The sequence below is a fragment of the Oncorhynchus nerka genome, linkage group LG15 (assembly GCF_034236695.1).
Source record: "Oncorhynchus nerka isolate Pitt River linkage group LG15, Oner_Uvic_2.0, whole genome shotgun sequence".
In the NCBI taxonomy this organism is placed as follows: domain Eukaryota; kingdom Metazoa; phylum Chordata; class Actinopteri; order Salmoniformes; family Salmonidae; genus Oncorhynchus; species Oncorhynchus nerka.
The window spans coordinates 4173110-4194117 of NC_088410.1; the positions used below are offsets into that span (position 1 = coordinate 4173110).

The following is a 21008-nucleotide window of genomic DNA, read 5'->3' on the forward strand; positions in this document are numbered from 1 at the left end:
AATGTTCTCTAGTTGCAGACGTTTTACAGGCCCCCAACCGATGGAGCGAAGGGGTTGGTAATGTTCTCTAGTTGCAGACGTTTTACAGGCCCCCAACCGATGGAGCGAAGGGGTTGGTAATGTTCTCTAGTTGCAGATGTTTTACAGGCCCCCAACCGATGGAGCGAAGGGGTTGGTAATGTTCTCTAGTTGCAGATGTTTTACAGGCCCCCAACCGATGGAGCGAAGGGGTTGGTAATGTTCTCTAGTTGCAGATGTTTTACAGGCCCCCAACCGATGGAGCGAAGGGGTTGGTAATGTTCTCTAGTTGCAGATGTTTTACAGGCCCCCAACCGATGGAGCGAAGGGGTTGGTAATGTTCTCTAGTTGCAGATGTTTTACAGGCCCCCAACCGATGGAGCGAAGGGGTTGGTAATGTTCTCTAGTTGCAGATGTTTTACAGGCCCCCAACCGATGGAGCGAAGGGGTTGGTAATGTTCTCTAGTTGCAGATGTTTTACAGGCCCCCAACCGATGGAGCGAAGGGGTTGGTAATGTTCTCTAGTTGCAGATGTTTTACAGGCCCCCAACCGATGGAGCGAAGGGGTTGGTAATGTTCTCTAGTTGCAGATGTTTTACAGGCCCCCAACCGATGGAGCGAAGGGGTTGGTAATGTTCTCTAGTTGCAGATGTTTTACAGGCCCCCAACCGATGGAGCGAAGGGGTTGGTAATGTTCTCTAGTTGCAGATGTTTTACAGGCCCCCAACCGATGGAGCGAAGGGGTTGGTAATGTTCTCTAGTTGCAGATGTTTTACAGGCCCCCAACCGATGGAGCGAAGGGGTTGGTAATGTTCTCTAGTTGCAGATGTTTTACAGGCCCCCAACCGATGGAGCGAAGGGGTTGGTAATGTTCTCTAGTTGCAGATGTTTTACAGGCCCCCAACCGATGGAGCGAAGGGGTTGGTAATGTTCTCTAGTTGCAGATGTTTTACAGGCCCCCAACCGATGGAGCGAAGGGGTTGGTAATGTTCTCTAGTTGCAGATGTTTTACAGGCCCCCAACCGATGGAGCGAAGGGGTTGGTAATGTTCTCTAGTTGCAGATGTTTTACAGGCCCCCAACCGATGGAGCGAAGGGGTTGGTAATGTTCTCTAGTTGCAGATGTTTTACAGGCCCCCAACCGATGGAGCGAAGGGGTTGGTAATGTTCTCTAGTTGCAGATGTTTTACAGGCCCCCAACCGATGGAGCGAAGGGGTTGGTAATGTTCTCTAGTTGCAGATGTTTTACAGGCCCCCAACCGATTGTTTTTTTGTTTATCTGCGTTATCTGCATTGTATGTAACTTATGTTTTTTACAATTACTATTTTTGTACATAATATTGCCGCTAATGTCTCTTATGACCGAAAATAACTTCTAGACATCAGGACCTCGGTGACTCACCACGGCAGAATCATTTTTCTTCTTTCACCACTCTGACGAGCCCGAGGCGGAGGATATATGGCTCCCTCGGGAACAGGCCCCGACCCCAGTGATCTGCTTGAAGAGGAGACGGAGAAAGCCTAAGGGTAAGGGTCGGAGAAAAGCGATCGAGAAAAAAAAAACGATTGAGAAAAAAAAAAAACACTCCCCTCAATTCTGCAAGCAAACGTGCAATCTTTGGACAGTAAAATGGACAAGTTATTGGGAAGATTAAACTACCAACGGGACATTAAAAACTGTAACATCTTATGCTTCACGGAGTCGTGGCTGAACTACGACAATATCAACATTCAGCTGGCTGGTTATATGCTGCTGTACCGGAAGGTTAGAACTGGTAAGACAAGGGGTGGAGGTCTATTTATTTTTGTAAGGAAGTCTCGAGCTATTGAATTATTACTATACTATTGCCTGAAGTAGAGTTTCTCATGATAAGCTGTAGACCACATTACCTACCAAGAGAGTTTATCTATATTCTTTGTAGCCGTTCACATACCACCACAGTTAGAGGCTGGCACTAAGATAGCATTGAATGAGCTGTATTCTGCCATATGCAAACAAGAAAATGCTCACCCAGAGGCGGCGCTCCTAGTAGCCAAGGACTTTAATGAAGGGAAACTTAAATCAGTTTTACCAAATTTCTATCAGCATGTTAAATGTGCAACCAGACGGAAAAGAACTCTGGACCATCTATACTCCACACACAGAGATAATTCCATCCTCTTGATTCCTGCTTACAAGCAAATATTTAAGAGGGAAGCACCAGTGACTAGATCAATAAAATAGTGGTCAGATGAAGCAGATGCTAAGCTACAGGACTGTTTTGCTAGCAAAGACTGGAATATGTTCCGGGATTCCTCCAATGGCATTGAGGGGTACACCACATCAGTTACTGGCTTCATCAATAAGTGCATCGATGATGTCGTCCCCACAGTGACCGTACGTATATACCCCAACCAGAAGCCATGGATTACAGGCAGCATCCGCGCTTTCGAGGAGCGGGACTCTAACCCGGAAGCTTATAAGAAATCCCGTTATGCAACGAACCATCAAACAGGCAAAGCGTCAATACCAGACTAAGGTCGAGTCGTACAACACCGGCTCCGACACTCGTCGGATGTGGCAGGGCCTGCAAACTATTACAGACTATAAAGGGAAGCACAGCCGAGAGCTGCCCAGTGACACGAGCCTACCGGACGAGCTAAACTACTTCTATGCTCGCTTCGAGGCAAATAACACTGAAAAATGCATGAGAGCACCAGCTGTACCGGAAGACTTTTAAGTCACTACATTCCTAAAGAAAATAATGTACTTTTTACTCCATACATTTTCCCTGACACCCAAAAGTTGCAGGACAGGAAAATGGTCCAATTCGCGCACTTATCAAGAGAACACGTGGTCATCCCTACTGCCTCTGATCTGGCAGACACAAATGCATAATTTATATAGCCCCTAGCTATCTGTGCATTTGAAAAACAAGAAAATGGTGCTGTCTGCTTTGCGTAATATAAGGAATTTGAAGTGATTTATACTTTCACATTTGATAGTTAAGTATATTTAGAACCAAATATTTTTTGACTTTTACTCAAGTAGTATTTTACTGGGTGACTTTCACTTTTACTTGAGTACCTTTCTATTAAGGGATCTGAAGTTTTACTCAAGTATCACAATTGGGTACTTTTTCCACCACTGCCGTTTTAACATTTTGAAGTGTCATTCAGGTCTTTCTGTTTCACTAAATACTCTGTTTTTCTTTGGCAGGAGAGAGAGCAGACTCTCACTTTGACAGCGGGAAGAGTCCTTCAGGGGAACCAGACCCAGAGACGGGTCCTTCAGGGGAACCAGACCCAAAGAAGAGTCCTTCAGGGGAACCAGACCCAAAGAAGAGTCCTTCAGGGGAACCAGACCCAAAGAAGAGTCCTTCAGGGGAACCAGACCCAAAGAAGAGTCCTTCAGGGGAACCAGACCCAGAGCCGGGTCCTTCAGGGGAACCAGACCCAAAGAAGAGTTCTTCAGGGGAACCAGACCCAGAGACGTCCAAACCAGCAGGACGACACCACTGCTCCCACTGTGGAAAGAGTTTTACTAAGCTACAGAACCTAAGAGTGCATGAGAGAACACACAGAGGAGAAAAGCCTTTCCACTGCTCTCAGTGTGGAAAGAGGTTTACCCGTTTAGAGAACCTGAAACAGCATGATAGAATACACAGTGGGGAGAAGCCTTACCATTGTTCCCATTGTGGAAAGCGCTTTAGGTCGTTAGGCACCCTGACAACGCATGAGAGAATACATACAGGAGAGATGCCTTACCACTGTTCCCACTGTGGAGAGAGTTTTAGGTGGTCAGGGAGCCTGAAAACACATGAAAGGACACACACACAAGAAAAGCCCTACCAATGCTCCCTGTGTGGAAAGAGATTTACAGAGTTAGGGTCCCTGAAAATACACAATAGAATACACACAGGAGAGAAGCCTTATTACTGCTCCAAATGTGGAATACATTTTACCTGGTTGGCGAGCCTGAAAACACATGAGAGAATACATACAGGAGAAAGGTCTTACCACTGTTCCCACTGTGGAAAGAGCTTTAGTGGGTTAGTGAACCTGAAACAGCATGAGAGAGTGCACACAGGAGAGAAGCCATACCAATGCTCTCTGTGCGGAAAGAGTTTTACCCATTTGGGGAACCTAAAAGAGCATGAGAGGACACATACAGAAGAAAAGCCCTACCAATGCTCTCTGTGCGGAAAGAGTTTTACCAAGTTAGTTGGCCTGAATAAGCATGACAGGACACACACACGAGGAGATAAGACCTTCCACTGCTCCCAGTGTGGAAAGACATTTACCCGGTTAAGGTACCTGAATGAGCATGAAACAATACATACAAATACACAGGAGGAGAAGACATACCACTGCTCTCATTGTGGAAAGACATTTTCCCAGTCAGAGGACCTGAAAACACATGAGAGAATAGAGAGGCTGTGTTCTGACTTGTGTTTTTGACCTGAGAATTAGTGTTTTTGTTTCATGTTGTTTATGATTAAACCTGTCTATATAATACATAACAGTACTATAACACACACAGGAGAGAAAACCTTCCACTGTTCTCATTTAGCTTTTGACCTGAGAATGAAGTGTTTTTGACCTGAGAATGAAGTGTTTTTGACCTGAGAATTAGTGTTTTTGTTTATGGCCACATGAAAGCTTACTTAAAAATAGGCTTACAGTGAAAAAGTATGTTGGGCCTTCCATAAAGGCCCAACTGGTGGACTCCTGCAGAGATGGTTGTCTGGAAGGTTCTCCCATCTCCACAGAGAAACACTGGGGCTCTGTCAGAGTAACCATCAGGTTCTTGGTCACTTCCCTGACCAAGGCCCTTCTCCTCCGATTGGTCAGTTTGGCCGGGTGGCCAGCTCGAGGAAGAGTCTTGGGTGGTTCCAAACTTCTTCCATTGAAGAATGATGGAGGCCACTGTGGTCTTGGATACCTTCAATACTGCCAAAACGTTTTGGTTCCCTTCCCCAGATCTGTGCCTCGACACAATCCCTTTGACCTCATGGCTTGTGTTTTGCACCGTCAACTGTAAGACCTTATATAGACAATCAAGTTGTAGAAACATCTCAAGGATGATCAATGGAAACAGGATGCATTTAAACTCAATGTTGAGTCTCATAGCAAAGGGGTCTGAATACTTACAGTACCAGTCAAAGGTTTGGACACACCTACTCATTGCAGGGTTTTTGTTTATTTTTTACTATTTTCTACATTGTAGAATAATAGTGAAGACATCAAAACTATGAAATAACACATATGGAATCATGTAGTAACCAAAAAACTAAACTAATCAAAATATATTTCAGATTCTTCAAAGTAGCCACCTTTTGCCTTGATGACAGCTTTGCACACTCTTGGTATTGTTGGTAGAGAGGTAGTTCAATAGTTGTATCTAATCAGACTAGAAGGGTTCATGTGTATTGTTGGTAGAGAGGTAGTTCTGTAGTTGTATCTAGTCAGACTAGAAGGGTTCATGTGTATTGTTGGTAGAGAGGTAGTTCTGTAGTTGTATCTAGTCAGACTAGAAGGGTTCATGTGGATTGTTGGTAGAGAGGTAGTTCTGTAGTTGTATACAGCCAGACTGGAAGGGTTCATGTAGATTGTTGGTAGAGAGGTAGTTCTGTAGTTGTATCTAGCCAGACTGGAAGGGTTCATGTGGATTGTTGGTAGAGAGGTTGTTCTATAGTTGTATCTAGCCAGACTGGAAGGTTTCATGCAGATTGTTGGTAGATCTGTAGTTGTATCTAGTCAGACTAGAAGGGTTCATGTGGATTGTTGGTAGAGAGGTAGTTCTGTAGTTGTATCTAGCCAGACTAGAAGGGTTCATGTGTATTGTTGGTAGAGAGGTAGTTCTGTAGTTGTATCTAGCCAGACTAGAAGGGTTCATGTGTATTGTTGGTAGAGAGGTAGTTCTGTAGTTGTATCTAGCCAGACTAGAAGGGTTCATGTGTATTGTTGGTAGAGAGGTAGTTCTGTAGTTGTATCTAGTCAGACTAGAAGGGTTCATGTGTATTGTTGGTAGAGAGGTAGTTCTTTGCATTTTGACTTTGAAATATATATTATATAATTGAATATACAGTGAATTTCAAATGCCTCTTCGATTCTCTATTAGGTGTAGTCTAATCTAGTCTATCCAAATATACATTTGTACAGAAAACCAGTGTGACATGTAATCTAGTAGACAGGACACTTCTTCAATGACAGCAGCTAGTCAACCACCTCGATAGCATGCAACTGACATTACATTGTCAAGACTGGCGTTAAAGTACTGAATTAGGTCTTCTTCAATAACAGCAGCTAGTCAACCACCTCGATAGCAACTGACATTACATTGTCAAGACTGGCGTTATTGCTAGTCAACCACCTCGATAGCAACTGACATTACATTGTCAAGACTGGCGTTGTATCTAGGAAACTAGAATCGTATTCCATAGCTCTACCAATTATATAATTGAGCTACAGGAAACTATTCTCTACCTCTAGTCTATCCAAATATACATTTGTACAGAAAACCAGTGTGACATGTAATCTAGTAGACAGGACACTTCTTCAATGACAGCAGCTAGTCAACCACCTCGATAGCATGCAACTGACATTACATTGTCAAGACTGGCGTTAAGTACTGAATTAGGTCTTCTTCAATAACAGCAGCTAGTCAACCACCTCGATAGCAACTGACATTACATTGTCAAGACTGGCGTTGTGTGCGCCATGCTCTACCAACTGAACTACAGGAAACTATTCTCACCTCATGTATCCTCATTTATTCATATGTAGCTACAGGTCTGCATTCATAATGTACATATTCATATGTAGCTATAGGTCTGCATTCATAATGTACATATTCATATGTAGCTATAGGTCTGCATTAAACTATTCTAACAGTATATATTCATAATGTACATATTCATATGTAGCTACACATCTGCATAGACGAAAGTATTGGCTGTAAGAAGTCAGACAAAACATATTTGCTCATCTGTAAATAAATAAACAATGTCGTGAATATTTTTCTAAACTGCGTTACCCATTCCAGTCAGCTGACGGCGATATGCGACCTTCAGATGGTGACGTCATATCTAGTGGACCAACACGACACCGGAAGCTGTTTCAACAACACGGATACTGACTCATTCAACCATCTCTTTAGCCTTGTAGCCAACATACAACCGAAAATAAGCTCTTTCGACCATTTTTCTGTATATTGATCTCGGTATTTTTTAACACAATACTCTTTACGTATCTACTATTTAACATAAAGTAATTTGCTTGTTAAATGTGTTGATTATACCGAGTCAAGCACTAAGCTTATCGTTAATGCTAGCTAGCCCGACCATGAACTCACTGAACGACTACCCTCTTGTTAAAGAAGAGGAGGTCTGCTGGACGGAGAAAGAAGCTCTGGGGCTGAACATTGTCCTGAAAGAAGAGAAAGAACATTTTAGAGTGAAAGAGGAAGAGGAGGCTGTAACATTGAACAAAGAAGAGGATGTTCTTTTGGGAGATGAAGGAAAGGAAGAGGAGACTGAAGATCTGATTAACACCAGTGAGTACGGTCTTAAAAACACAGCCAGAAACTCTGCAGTTGTTGAACTAATGTGTGGTTTTAAAGCCAAAGGGACATTGCACTGAAATGTGCACCTCACCAGAACCCCAAATATAAGCTTGTAAACAATGCAAATGTAAACAAACACTGTATTTGACTCAACGGTTTTAAAACCATTTTAATCTCATTGTTGGTCCTTGCATCCACATCTCTGTCTATGAATTAGAGATGTTCCATTTGTTCAAACCCTCAGCTACTCTCCCCTATCTGTTTATTAGGACAGTGGAGATATAAAACCTTTAAGTACCAATAAGGAGTATGGTATTTATGGCTCTACCTTTCTCACTCATTATTATTCATGATCCATTCATGATTACCCCCCCCAAAAATATATTTTATTTAACCAGGCAAGTCAGTAAAGAACAGATTATTTACAATGGTGGCCTACTGGGGAACAGTGGGTTGTTCAAGGGCAGAACAACAGATTTTTACCTTGTCAGCTCGGGGATTCGACCCAGCAACATTTCATTTTGGAGGACTGAATCGGAGGACAATATATTTTAATCGTGAGAAAAAAGCTTTTTGGTTTTCTACCCAAAGTTGGAAAGAAATTGTTGTGATCCATTTAATAAACACAGCTAAATTGATTTTTTTTTAAACTTGCGGCAATAGCAGGAACAGCGGCATCTAGTGGGCAAAACCCAAAGTGGGTAAATGTCAGTCCTGTAGGTGAAATTAAGATTGTAACAATGACACTCCATTATATATATATATATATATATATCATTATTTATGTCATAAGGTGAACACACCAATTTGTAAGTCGCTCTGGATAAGAGCGTCTGCTAAATGACTTAAATGTAAATGTAAATTTAGACGTATTGAAGGAAAATCAAGGACTGAAAAAAAATGTCAGAGTAATACCTTATTTAAATTCACGAGGTGATTGGGGGACTAAACCTGATAGTATAACAATAGTAGTAATCAATGTATTTTATACAACACTTTTCATCACAAAGACCATCTTAGACTGTAAAAGCTAACAAAACCCATGTAGAGATCTGGCAGGTCTTGGTGATGGTCTTCCACAGCTTCAGATGATAAGGTGTTGTTCAGTCAGGCAGTTCAGAAAGGCTGGGCAGTAGTTTAAAAGGAGGGGGCAGAGATGTCACAGAGAGGGAGCAGCGATGTCACAGAGAGGGGGCAGCGATGTCACAGAGAGGGGGCAGCGATGTCACAGAGAGGGGGCAGCGATGTCACAGAGGGAGCAAGTTTTATCATGTAGAAGTTTTCTTCAGGTCTCTAAGTATTTAACTAAATAATCTGTTTGTCTTTGGCAGGAGAGAGACCAGACTCTCACTCTGACAGCGGGAAGAGTCCTTCAGGGGAACCAGACCCAGTGACACCCAAACCAGCGAGACAACACCACTGCTCCTACTGTGAAAAGAGATTCTCCCTCTCAGGGGACCTAAAACGGCATGAGAAAAAACACACAGGAGAAAAGCCTTTTAAATGTTCCCAGTGTGAAAAGAGTTTCGCCTGGTTAAGGAGCCTGAAGAAGCATGAGAAGATACACGCAGGGGAAAAGCCTTTCCAATACCAAGGGACCAGCCAACCTTTTGATACAGGATGCAGTGGTGAGTATCAGAACTGGCACCAGTGATAAAACAAGTGGTGCTGTATGGTAGTTGGCATCCAAAGGTTTATGGGTAGTGACTGCTGCATTCTGGGAAACGGTGCTGTATGGTAGATGGCATCCAAAGGTTTAAGGGTAGTGACTGCTGCATTCTGGTAAACGGTGCTGTATGGTAGATGGCATCCAAAGGTTTAAGGGTAGTGACTGCTGCATTCTGGGAAACGGTGCTGTATGGTAGATGGCATCCAAAGGTTTAAGGGTAGTGACTGCTGCATTCTGGGAAACGGTGCTGTATGGTACATGGCATCCAAAGGTTTAAGGGTAGTGACTGCTGCATTCTGGTAAACGGTGCTGTATGGTACATGGCATCCAAAGGTTTAAGGGTAGTGACTGCTGCATTCTGGTAAACGGTGCTGTATGGTAGATGGCATCCAAAGGTTTATGGGTAGTGACTGCTGCATTCTGGTAAACGGTGCTGTATGGTAGATGGCATCCAAAGGTTTATGGGTAGTGACTGCTGCATTCTGGTAAACGGTGCTGTATGGTAGATGGCATCCAAAGGTTTATGGGTAGTTGACTGCTGCATTCTGGGAAACGGTGTCACCATAATCAAGAACTGCCAGGAACAGTTGACTGTACAATCTGATTTCTGCTGTTTTAGGGAGAGGCAAGATCTAAAAAAATAAAAAAGAGGAAGCCCGGTTTAAATCCAAGCTTTTTAACTATCTCATCCATATGTTAAAAAAACAAAAACATGAAGTCTTTGTCAATCCAAATGCCCAGATATTTATAGGAATCCGATCGATGGGAAAACCATCCAGTGAATCAATATATAGTCCATCTGAAACATCCTGCAGAGAACTACAGAACAACATGTATTTAGTCTTGCCCACATTACAGTACAAGTTTTAAACCAATGACATCACAATACCCCAAAGTGACATCACAATACCCCATAATAGTCTTGTCCACATTACAGTACGAGTTTTAAACCAATGACATCACAATACCCCATAGTGACATCACAATACCCCATAATAGTCTTGTCCACATTACAGTACAAGTTTTAAACCAATGACATCACAATACCCCTTGTCCATAGTGACATCACAATACCCCATAATAGTCTTGTCCACATTACAGTACGAGTTTTAAACCAATGACATCACAATACCCCATAGTGACATCACAATACCCCATAATAGTCTTGTCCACATTACAGTACAAGTTTTAAACCAATGACATCACAATACCCCATAGTGACATCACAATACCCCATAATAGTCTTGTCCACATTACAGTACAAGTTTTAAACCAATGACATCACAATACCCCATAGTGACATCACAATACCCCATAATAGTCTTGTCCACATTACAGTACAAGTTTTAAACCAATGACATCACAATACCCCATAGTGACATCACAATACCCCATAATAGTCTTGCCCACATTACAGTACAAGTTTTAAACCAATGACATCACAATACCCCATAGTGACATCACAATACCCCATAATAGTCTTGTCCACATTACAGTACAAGTTTTAAACCAATGACATCACAATACCCCATAGTGACATCACAATACCCCATAATAGTCTTGTCCACATTACAGTACAAGTTTTAAACCAATGACATCACAATACCCCATAGTGACATCACAATACCCCATAATAGTCTTGTCCACATTACAGTACAAGTTTTAAACCAATGACATCACAATACCCCATAATAGTCTTGTCCACATTACAGTACAAGTTTTAAACCACCCAGGGCGTTCTGTTAGGTAACAAGGTCAGATAGAAGGTCTAACATAGTCTGGCCAACAGGTGGGTCAATGGAGAGACCTCCAGTGCCTTCGGAAAATATTCAGACCCCTTGACTTTTTTTACACATTTTGTTACGTTACAGCCTTATTCTAAACATGGATTAAATGTTTATCCTCATCGATCTACACACAATAACCCATAATGACATCACAATACCCCATAATGACATCACAATACTGTTAGGTAACAAGGTCAGATAGCAGCTCTAACATAGTCTGGCCAACAGTTGGGGCAATGGCAAGTTGAAGTTGGAAGTTTACATACACTTTAGCCAAATACATTTAAACTCAGTTTTTCACAATTCTTGACGTTTAATCCTAGTAAAAAATTCCTGTTTTAGGTTAGTTAGGATCACCACTTTATTTTTAAGAATGTGAAATGTCAGAATAATAGTAGAGAGAGTGATTTATTTGAGCTTTTATTTATTTCATCACATTCACAGTGGGTCAGAAGTTTACATACACTCAATTAGTATTCGGTAGCATTGCCTTTAAATTGTTAAACTTCTGTCAAACTTTTTGGGTAGCCTTTCACAAGCTTCCAACAATAGGTTGGGTGAATTTTGGCCCATTCCTCCTGACAGAGCTGGTGTAACTGAGTCGGGTTTGTAGGCCTCCTTGCTCGCTCACGCTTTGTCAGTTCTGCCCACAAATGTTCTATGGAATTGAGGTCAGGGCTTTGCGATGGCCACTCCAATACCTTGACTTTGTTGTCCTTAAGCCATTTTGCCACAACTTTGGAAGTATGCTTGGGGTAATTGTCCATTTGGAAGACCCATTTGCGACCAAGCTTTAATTTCCTGACTGATATCTTGATATCTTTTTCTTTCCTCATGATGTCATCTATTTTGTGAAGTGCACCAGTCCCTCCTGCCGCAAAGCACCCCCACAACATGATGCTACCACCCCTGTGCTTCACGGTTGGGATGGTGTTCTTCGGCTTGCAAGCATCCCCCCTTTCCCTCCAAACATAACGATGGTCATTATGGCCAAACAGTTTTATTTTTGTTTCATCCGAGCAGAGGACATTTCTCCAAAATGTACGATCTTTGTCCCCATGTGTAGTGGCAAACCGTAGTCTGGCTTTTTTATGGTGGTTTTGGAGCAGTGGCTTCTTCCTTGCTGAGCGGCCTTTCAGGTTATGTCGATATAGGACTCGTTTTACTGTGTATATAGATACTTTTGTACCGGTTTCCTCCAGCATCTTCACAAGGTCCTTTGCTGTTGTTTTGGGATTGATTTGCACTTTTCGCACCAAAGTACGTTCATCTCTGGGAGACAGAACGCGTCTCCTTCCTGAGAAGTATGACAGCTGTGTGGTCCCATGGTGTTTATACTTGCGTACTATTGTTTGTACAGATGAACGTGGTACCTTCAGGTGTTTTGAAATTGCTCCCAAGGATGAACCAGACTTGTGGAGGTCCACAATTGTTTTCTGAGGTCTTGGCTGATTTCTTTTGATTTTCCCATGATGTCAAGAAAAGAGGCACTGAGTTTGAAGGCAGGCCTTAAAATACATCCACATGTACACCTCCAATTGACTCAAATGATGTCAATTAGCTTATCAGAAGCTTCTAAAGCCATGACATCATTTTCTGTAAACCATGACAACTGTGAACTTCTGTAAACTTCTGACCCACTGGAATTGTGATACAGTGAATTATAAGTGAAATAATCTTTCTGTAAACATTTGTTGGGAAAAAATGACTTGCGTCATGCACAAAGTAGATGTCCAAACCGACTTGCCAAAACTATAGTTTGTTAACAAGGAATGTGTGGAGTGGTTGAAAAAACGAGTTTTAATGACTCCAGCCTAAATGAATGTAAAACTTCCCGACTTCAACTGTAGGTGTCGTCTGCCTACAGGTGACTATACAGGTTACAACAGATGGACCAGTGTTATTTACTGTAGGTCTGTATACAGGTGACTATACAAGTTACAACAGATGGACCAGTGTTATTTACTGTAGGTCTGTATACAGCTGACTATACAAGTTGCAACAGATGGACCAGTGTTATTTACTGTAGGTCTGTATGCAGGTGACTATACAAGTTACAACAGATGGACCAGTGTTATTTACTGTAGGTCTGTATACAGCTGACTAATACAGGTTACAACAGATGGACCAGTGTTATTTACTGTAGGTCTGCCTACTATACAAGTTACAACAGATGGACCAGTGTTATTTACTGTAGGTCTGTATACAGCTGACTATACAAGTTACAACATGATGGACCAGTGTTATTTACTATAGGTCTGTATACAGCTGACTAATACAAGTTACAACAGATGGACCAGTGTTATTTACTGTAGGTCTGTATACAGCTGACTGACTGATGGACCAGTGTTACAGGTGACTACAACAGATGGACCAGTGTTATTTACTGTAGGTCTGTATACAGCTGACTATACAAGTTACAACAGATGGACCAGTGTTATTTACTGTAGGTCTGTATACAGCTGACTATACAAGTTACAACAGATGGACCAGTGTTATTTACTGTAGGTCTGTATACAGCTGACTATACAAGTTACAACAGATGGACCAGTGTTATTTACTGTAGGTCTGTATACAGCTGACTATACAAGTATGGACAGTGTTACAACATGATGGACCAGTGTTATTTACTGTAGGTCTGTATACAGCTGACTATACAGGTTACAACAGATGGACCAGTGTTATTTACTGTAGGTCTGCCTACAGCTGACTATACAAGTTACAACAGATGGACCAGTGTTATTTACTGTAGGTCTGTATACAGCTGACTAATACAAGTTACAACAGATGGACCAGTGTTATTTACTGTAGGTCTGTATACAGCTGACTATACAAGTTACAACAGATGGACCAGTGTTATTTACTGTAGGTCTGTATACAGCTGACTATACCAGTTACAACAGATGGACCAGTGTTATTTACTGTAGGTCTGCCTACAGCTGACTATACAAGTTACAACATATGGACCAGTGTTATTTACTGTAGGTCTGTATACAGCTGACTATACAAGTTACAACAGATGGACCAGTGTTATTTACTGTAGGTCTGTATACAGCTGACTATACAGGTTACAACATGATGGACCAGTGTTATTTACTGTAGGTCTGTATACAGCTGACTATACAAGTTACAACAGATGGACCAGTGTTATTTACTGTAGGTCTGTATACAGCTGACTATACAAGTTACAACATGATGGACCAGTGTTATTTACTGTAGGTCTGTATACAGCTGACTAATACAAGTTACAACATGATGGACCAGTGTTATTTACTGTCGTAAAGTATTCAGATCCCTTGACTTTTTTTCACACATTTTGTTACGTTTCAGCCTTGTTCTAAACATGGATTAAATTAAATGTTTTTCATCAATCTACACACAATACCCCGTAATGACATCACAATACCCCATTATGACATCACAATACCCCGTAATGACATCACAATACCCCGTAATGACAAAGAGAAAACCCGTTTATTTATTTTTTAATGTTTGCAAATGTATTAAAAAATAATCATACTAATGATCCAGGCCTATTTCAGTCAACCTTTTGAATGACAATGTGATGGACAACAGTGTTGAAGGCCTTGGAAATGTCTGGAAATAAGGCAGCACAATGATGTCTGTGATCTAAGCCTGTGCTGTCCAACCCTCTTCCTGGAGATCTACTGTCCTGTAGGTTTTCAGTCCAACCCTCTTCCTGGAGATCTACTGTCCTGTGGGTTTTCAGCCCAACCCTCTTCCTGGAGATCTACTGTCCTGTAGGTTTTCAGCCCAACCCTCTTCCTGGAGATCTACTGTCCTGTAGGTTTTCAGCCCAACCCTCTTCCTGGAGATCTACTGTCCTGTAGGTTTTCAGTCCAACCCTCTTCCTGGAGATCTACTGTCCTGTGGGTTTTCAGCCCAACCCTCTTCCTGGAGATCAACTGTCCTGTAGGTTTTCAGTCCAACCCTCTTCCTGGAGATCTACTGTCCTGTGTGTTTTCAGCCCAACCCTCTTCCTGGAGATCTACTGTCCTGTAGGTTTTCAGTCCAACCCTCTTCCTGGAGAGCTACTGTCCTGTGGGTTTTCAGCCCAACCCTCTTCCTGGAGATCTACTGTCCTGTAGGTTTTCAGTCCAACCCTCTTCCTGGAGATCTACTGTCCTGTGGGTTTTCAGCCCAACCCTCTTCCTGGAGATCAACTGTCCTGTAGGTTTTCAGTCCAACCCTCTTCCTGGAGATCTACTGTCCTGTGTGTTTTCAGCCCAACCCTCTTCCTGGAGATCTACTGTCCTGTAGGTTTTCAGTCCAACCCTCTTCCTGGAGATCTACTGTCCTGTGGGTTTTCAGCCCAACCCTCTTCCTGGAGATCTACTGTCCTGTAGGTTTTCAGTCCAACCCTCTTCCTGGAGATCTACTGTCTTGGTGATGGTCTTCCACAGCTTCAGATGATAAGGTGTTGTTCAGTCAGGCAGTTCAGAAAGGCTGGGCAGTAGTTTAAAAGGAGGGGGCAGCGATGTCACAGAGGGGGCAGCGATGTCACAGAGGGGGCAGCATCAGTCAGTTTCTCAGACCGGAGCTCTTCACCAGGCTCCTCCTCTAACATGGAGCCAGTTTTATCATGTAGAAGTTTTCTTCAGGTCTCTAAGTATTTAACTAAATAATCTGTTTGTCTTTGGCAGGAGAGAGACCAGACTCTCACTCTGACAGCGGGAAGAGTCCTTCAGGGGAACCAGACCCAGAGACGTCCAAACCAGCGAGACCACACCACTGCTCCTACTGTGGAAAAAGTTTTACCCGATTACTACACCTGAAATCACATGAGAGAATACATACAGGAGAAAAGCCCAACCACTGTTCCCAGTGTGAAAAGAGTTTTAGGTGGTTAACGACTCTGAAACTCCATGAGAGGACACACACACACGAAAAGCTCTACCACTGCTCCCTGTGTGGAATGAGTTTTACCAAGTTAGGGGCCCTGAATGTGCACGACAGGACACACATAGGAGGGGATAAGCCCTACCGTTGCTCCCTGTGTGGACAGAGATTTAACCGGTTAAGGCATCTGAATAAGCATGAAAGAATACACACACAGGAGGAGAAGACATACCACTGCTCTAATTGTGGAAAGACATTTTCCCAGTCAGAGGACCTGAAAACACATGAGAGAATAGAGAGGCTGTGTTCTGACTTGTGTTTTTGACCTGAGAATTTATTTTTTATTTTTTTCTGCCAAATGAAATCATTATTGAAATAGACCTACTTTTTTGTCTTAGTTTTCATCTGGAGACTGACATGACTCTCCTGTGAGGATCCAAGGGTTTCTAACATACTCTGTTACACGGAATCATGGCTCTCTCTCTCCAGATGTACTGTTGCCATGACTCCTGTGAGGATCCGAGGATCAGGTTACAGTGGATCAGCGTCCAATAGAGGGAGGGATATGGGGGTTTTATGACACCTCACCATCGATTGTAAATTGTAGGCAGCAGACTATTCCTTTTGGGGTCTAATTTAGGCGACTGGAATGTCTCTTTGTTACCGAGAGATTCTTAGACGACCCAAAAAACTTCAACATCAAACAATGGACACTGGGACAATATATTCCAACATCCGAATGTTGGGAACGATGAGAGATGGAAAATGTAATGTCTATTTTGTGATGTCATTAAAATTGTTATAAATAGGTTTTAATGAAAGCATTAACTTCAAGAGCTTTCGCACTGTGTATATCAGGTTTACATTCTTTACGTTGTGTGGAAAATATCAAGGATAAAGAGAATGTTTTTGTGATGATAGGATTGTGATTTTAGTACTCTAACGAGATAGTAATTCTGATACCTTGCCTCGTAACTAGCCACGCCCCAGGGAGCCCGGGTCAGAATGACGAAAAATGCCTCCGTTTTTCTCCGGTATAAAAATATTGAGTTAAGAATGATCATATCAGACTAGGAGGACCACGAGCTGTAGCTGAGGTCTACGATTAGTCACGACCCCCCCCCAGCGCAAAACACGAAGAAGACAATGGAACCTCTTAACAATCGATGCTACGGTTAATTAGCTGTTCTTAGTGTCCACCACTCTGGGATCACCGACATGGCTGATTAGCCGTCCTCAGGACACCACTCTTCCAGATTGAGTGCAAAGTAATCAGACAACTACGAAGAAGGACATTGTGACATTTTGTGGACAAATCAGAGCCTTACACCTGAGAATGACCGGAGAAGGCCAGCTGAAATAAGAAGCAACCTCCTCATCAAGTGGGAACCCGGCCCACGAAGGGCCCAACAGAGAGAAGGCCCAACTGAACCCTCCTCATCAAGCGGGAACCCGGCCCACGAAGGGCCCAACAGTGATACCCGACAGAGACCTTCAGCGCGTAACTACATGCGTTACTTCTTACCCAGAATAGCGGCAGTTTGGGGCAAGATATTAAGGGCTATACTGTGGGCGTAGTTCCCAAATGTATCCAAGTGTTGCGTCTCTTTCTTTCTCTAACTCTCCATCTTGTAACAAGTGTCATATTGTGTTAGTCCGCTAGGGACTTGTTGTCGTCGTATTAAGTTTCCAATCAATAACCTATACCATGTTTGTGTATCCTATGTTATCATTTCGTTTGTTAGTAAATAAATAATCAAATCCATTTGTGTGGTACGGAAATGGTCAGTGAGACTTGGGTTTGTACCGATTTCAAGAAGTCAACGACGTTCACAATGATACTGATACGAGGAAATTATTAAATGAGTTACTGTTATGATATCTATATATTCTTGAGATAATTCGGGAGACGGTAACTCATTGTGTGACTAGCAATCCCGGATCCGGGAGCGTAATCATAGCCTCAAACGAATTAGCATAACGCAGCGGACATAAATACCCCTAGAAAATGTTCCTATTCATGAAAATCACAAATGAAATATATTGAGACACAGCTTAGCCTTTTGTTAATCACACTGTCATCTCAGATTTTCAAAATATGCGTGACAGCCAACGCTAGACAAGCATTTGTGTAAGTTTATCATGGCATAATGCTATGCTAGGCTCTGCTGGCAGCAGGCAACATTTTCACGAAAATAAGAAAAGCAATCAAATGAAATCATTTACCTTTGAAGAACTTCGGATGTTTTCACTCAGGAGACTCCCAGTTAGATAGCAAGTGTTCCTTTTTTCCAAAAATATTATTTTTGTAGGCGAAATAGCTCCCGTTTGTTCATCATGCTTGGCTGAGAAATCGACCGGAAAATGCTATCACTACAACGCCAAACTTTTTTCCAAATTGGCTCCATAATATCGACAGAAACATGGCAAACGTTGTTTAGAATCAATCCTCAAGGTGTTTTTAACATATATAGTCGATAATATATCCGTCGAGGCAATTGGTTTCTCATAAGAAGCGATTGGAAAAATGGCTACCTCAGGATTTTACGCAAGATTTTCTGCGGGAGACATCAGGTGACCACTTGCTAAATGTGGTCCCTTACGGCTATTCTTCAACAGAAATGCGTAAAACGACGTCACAATGCTGTAGACACATTGGGGAATACGTAGAAAATGTAAGTTCATTCGTAGCCCATTCACAGCCATATAAGGAGTCATTGGCATGCAGCGCTTTCAAAATATGGGGCACTTCCTGATTGGATTTTTATCTGGGTTTCGCCTGTAACATCAGTTCTGCTGCACTCACAGACAATATCTTTGCAGTTTTGGAAACGTCAGAGTGTTTTCTATCCAAAGCTGTCAATTATATGCATAGTCGAGCATCTTTTCGTGACAAAATATCTTGTTTAAAACGGGAACGTTTTTCATCCAAAAACTTAAATATCGCCCCCTAGTCGTAAAAGGTTATTAAACAACTGTTCCCGTGGTGCCCCAAATTCCTAATGAATTAATTGTTTCATGATTAATATAATTGATTATCAATTCAATATAGTTTGATCAAATAAATAACAGTCGTCAGATTAATGATAGTAACGTCACGGCAAATGATGAATACAATACAGTTTGTGTTTTGATTATGAACTTTAATGCGTTGGCATACAAGTATAAACCCTCTGTTGTTCATTATATTCTGGGGATATTGCTCTCTATATATTAAGATGAATAGAGTTTTTGCATTTCTTGATTCTAACCTTAAACCTCTTGAATTTAATGTTTGACACAGCATACTGCAGTTATATTTCACCCTGACTGCCATTTTGTTTCGCGAGGGGCAGTCATGAAGTCATACAATGCCTTCGGAAAGTATTCAGACCCCCAAGACATTTTTCCACATTTTGTTACCTTACAACCTTAGAGTATACCTATTTATCACCTCTTCAACCCAGAGATAGTATACCTATTTATCACCTCTTCAACCCAGAGAGAGAGAGAGTATACCTATTGATCACCTCTTCAACCCAGAGAGAGAGTATACCTATTTATCACCTCTTCAACCCAGAGAGAGAGTATACCTATTTATCACCTCTACAACCCAGAGAGAGTATACCTATTTATCACCTCTACAACCCAGAGAGAGAGTATACCTATTTATCACCTCTACAACCCAGAGAGAGAGTATACCTATTTATCACCTCTACAACCCAGAGAATACCTATTTATCACCTCTACAACCCAGAGAGAGAGTATACCTATTTATCACCTCTTCAACCCAGAGAGAGAGTATACCTATTTATCACCTCTTCAACCCAGAGAGAGTATACCTATTTATCACCTCTACAACCCAGAGAGAGTATACCTATTTATCACCTCATCAACCCAGAGAGAGAGTATTCCTATTTATCACCTCTTCAACCCAGAGAGAGAGTATACCTATTTATCACCTCTTCAGACTAGAAGGGTTCATGCAGATTTTTGGTAGATAGGTAGTTTGAGGGTCAAGGAGCTATTGAAATTCATGTGAGATGAGTATTTTTTTTACCTTTATTTTACTAGGCCAGTCAGTTAAGAACAAATTCTTATTTTCAATGACGGCCTAGGAACAATGGGTTAACTGCCTGTTCAGGGGCAGAACGACAGATTTTGTACCTTGTCAGCTCGGGGATTTGAACTTGCAACCTTTCGGTTACTAGTCCAATGCTCTAACCACTAGGCTACCCTGCCGCCCCAATTGATCAACTAAAGGGTGTGCAATGTGTAGGCCCATTGAAGGGACATTCTGAACCTTGTTTGAAGTCACTAGGTCACATGACCAAGGCAATATTTAATTGTTTTAAAAAATATACAGTGGGGCAAAAAAAGTATTTCGTCAGCCACCAATTGTGCAAGTTCTCCCACTTAAAAAGATGAGAGGCCTGTAATTTTCATCATAGGTACACTTCAACTATGACAGACAAAAGGAGGGAAAAAATCCAGAAAATCACTGTAGGTGTCACGACTTCCGCCGAGGTTGGCTCTCCTACCCGTTCGGGCGGTGCTCGGCGGTCGTCGTCACCGTCCTACTAGCCACTACCGATCCCTTTTCGTTTATCTGTTGGTTTTGTCTGATTGGTTTCACCTGTGTGTTGTTTAGTTAATTAGTGTCTGTATATATTGTAGGTTGTCCCACCCTTGTTTTGTGCGGGATTGTTTATGTTGTCATTATTTTCGTCTATCGGTGTTTTTGTGTTTCTTATTCTCCGGTTACTCTGTTATCCTGTGTTGGATAATTTCACCCTGTGTGTGTTTGGGTTCACCGTGTTTGTTTTGTTCAACGGAGAATAAACTTTATATCGCTATCTGCTCTCTGCGCCTGATTCCACCCACCTTGATTAGACGTGACAGTAGGATTTTCTATGAATTTATTTGCAAATTATGGTGGAAAATAAGTAAAAAGTTTATCTCAATACTTTGTTATATACCCTTTGTTGGCAATGACAGAGGTCGTTGTTGTATGAAAATCGGATGCTGTTGTTTTGATAACAACATTGATAAATTGTTGACTTGAAAAAACATTCACCATCTCATGAATCTTACCATCAGTATTTTTCCACCATGTCAGATTGTAAAATGTGCTGATTGTAAAAAAAAAA

The 21008-nt window shown here is 41.9% G+C and overlaps 2 protein-coding genes across 2 annotated transcripts; both read left to right on the forward strand.

Annotated features, from left to right (window-relative positions):
• The first annotated feature begins 1567 nt into the window (after window positions 1–1567).
• Window positions 1568–4628, forward strand: LOC135560346 (zinc finger protein 501-like). The gene is made up of 2 exons (XM_065002233.1): window positions 1568–1792; window positions 3217–4628. The coding sequence occupies exons 1-2, from the start codon at window positions 1648–1650 to the stop codon at window positions 4455–4457; spliced, it is 1386 nt and encodes a 461-aa protein (XP_064858305.1). The 5' UTR covers window positions 1568–1647; the 3' UTR covers window positions 4458–4628.
• Window positions 4629–6493: 1865 nt separating this feature from the next.
• On the forward strand, window positions 6494–17644 carry LOC115116030 (zinc finger protein 431-like). Its single transcript, XM_065002251.1, has 3 exons — window positions 6494–7554; window positions 8895–9191; window positions 15684–17644. The coding sequence occupies exons 1-3, from the start codon at window positions 7326–7328 to the stop codon at window positions 16202–16204; spliced, it is 1047 nt and encodes a 348-aa protein (XP_064858323.1). The 5' UTR covers window positions 6494–7325; the 3' UTR covers window positions 16205–17644.
• Window positions 17645–21008: the final 3364 nt, after the last annotated feature.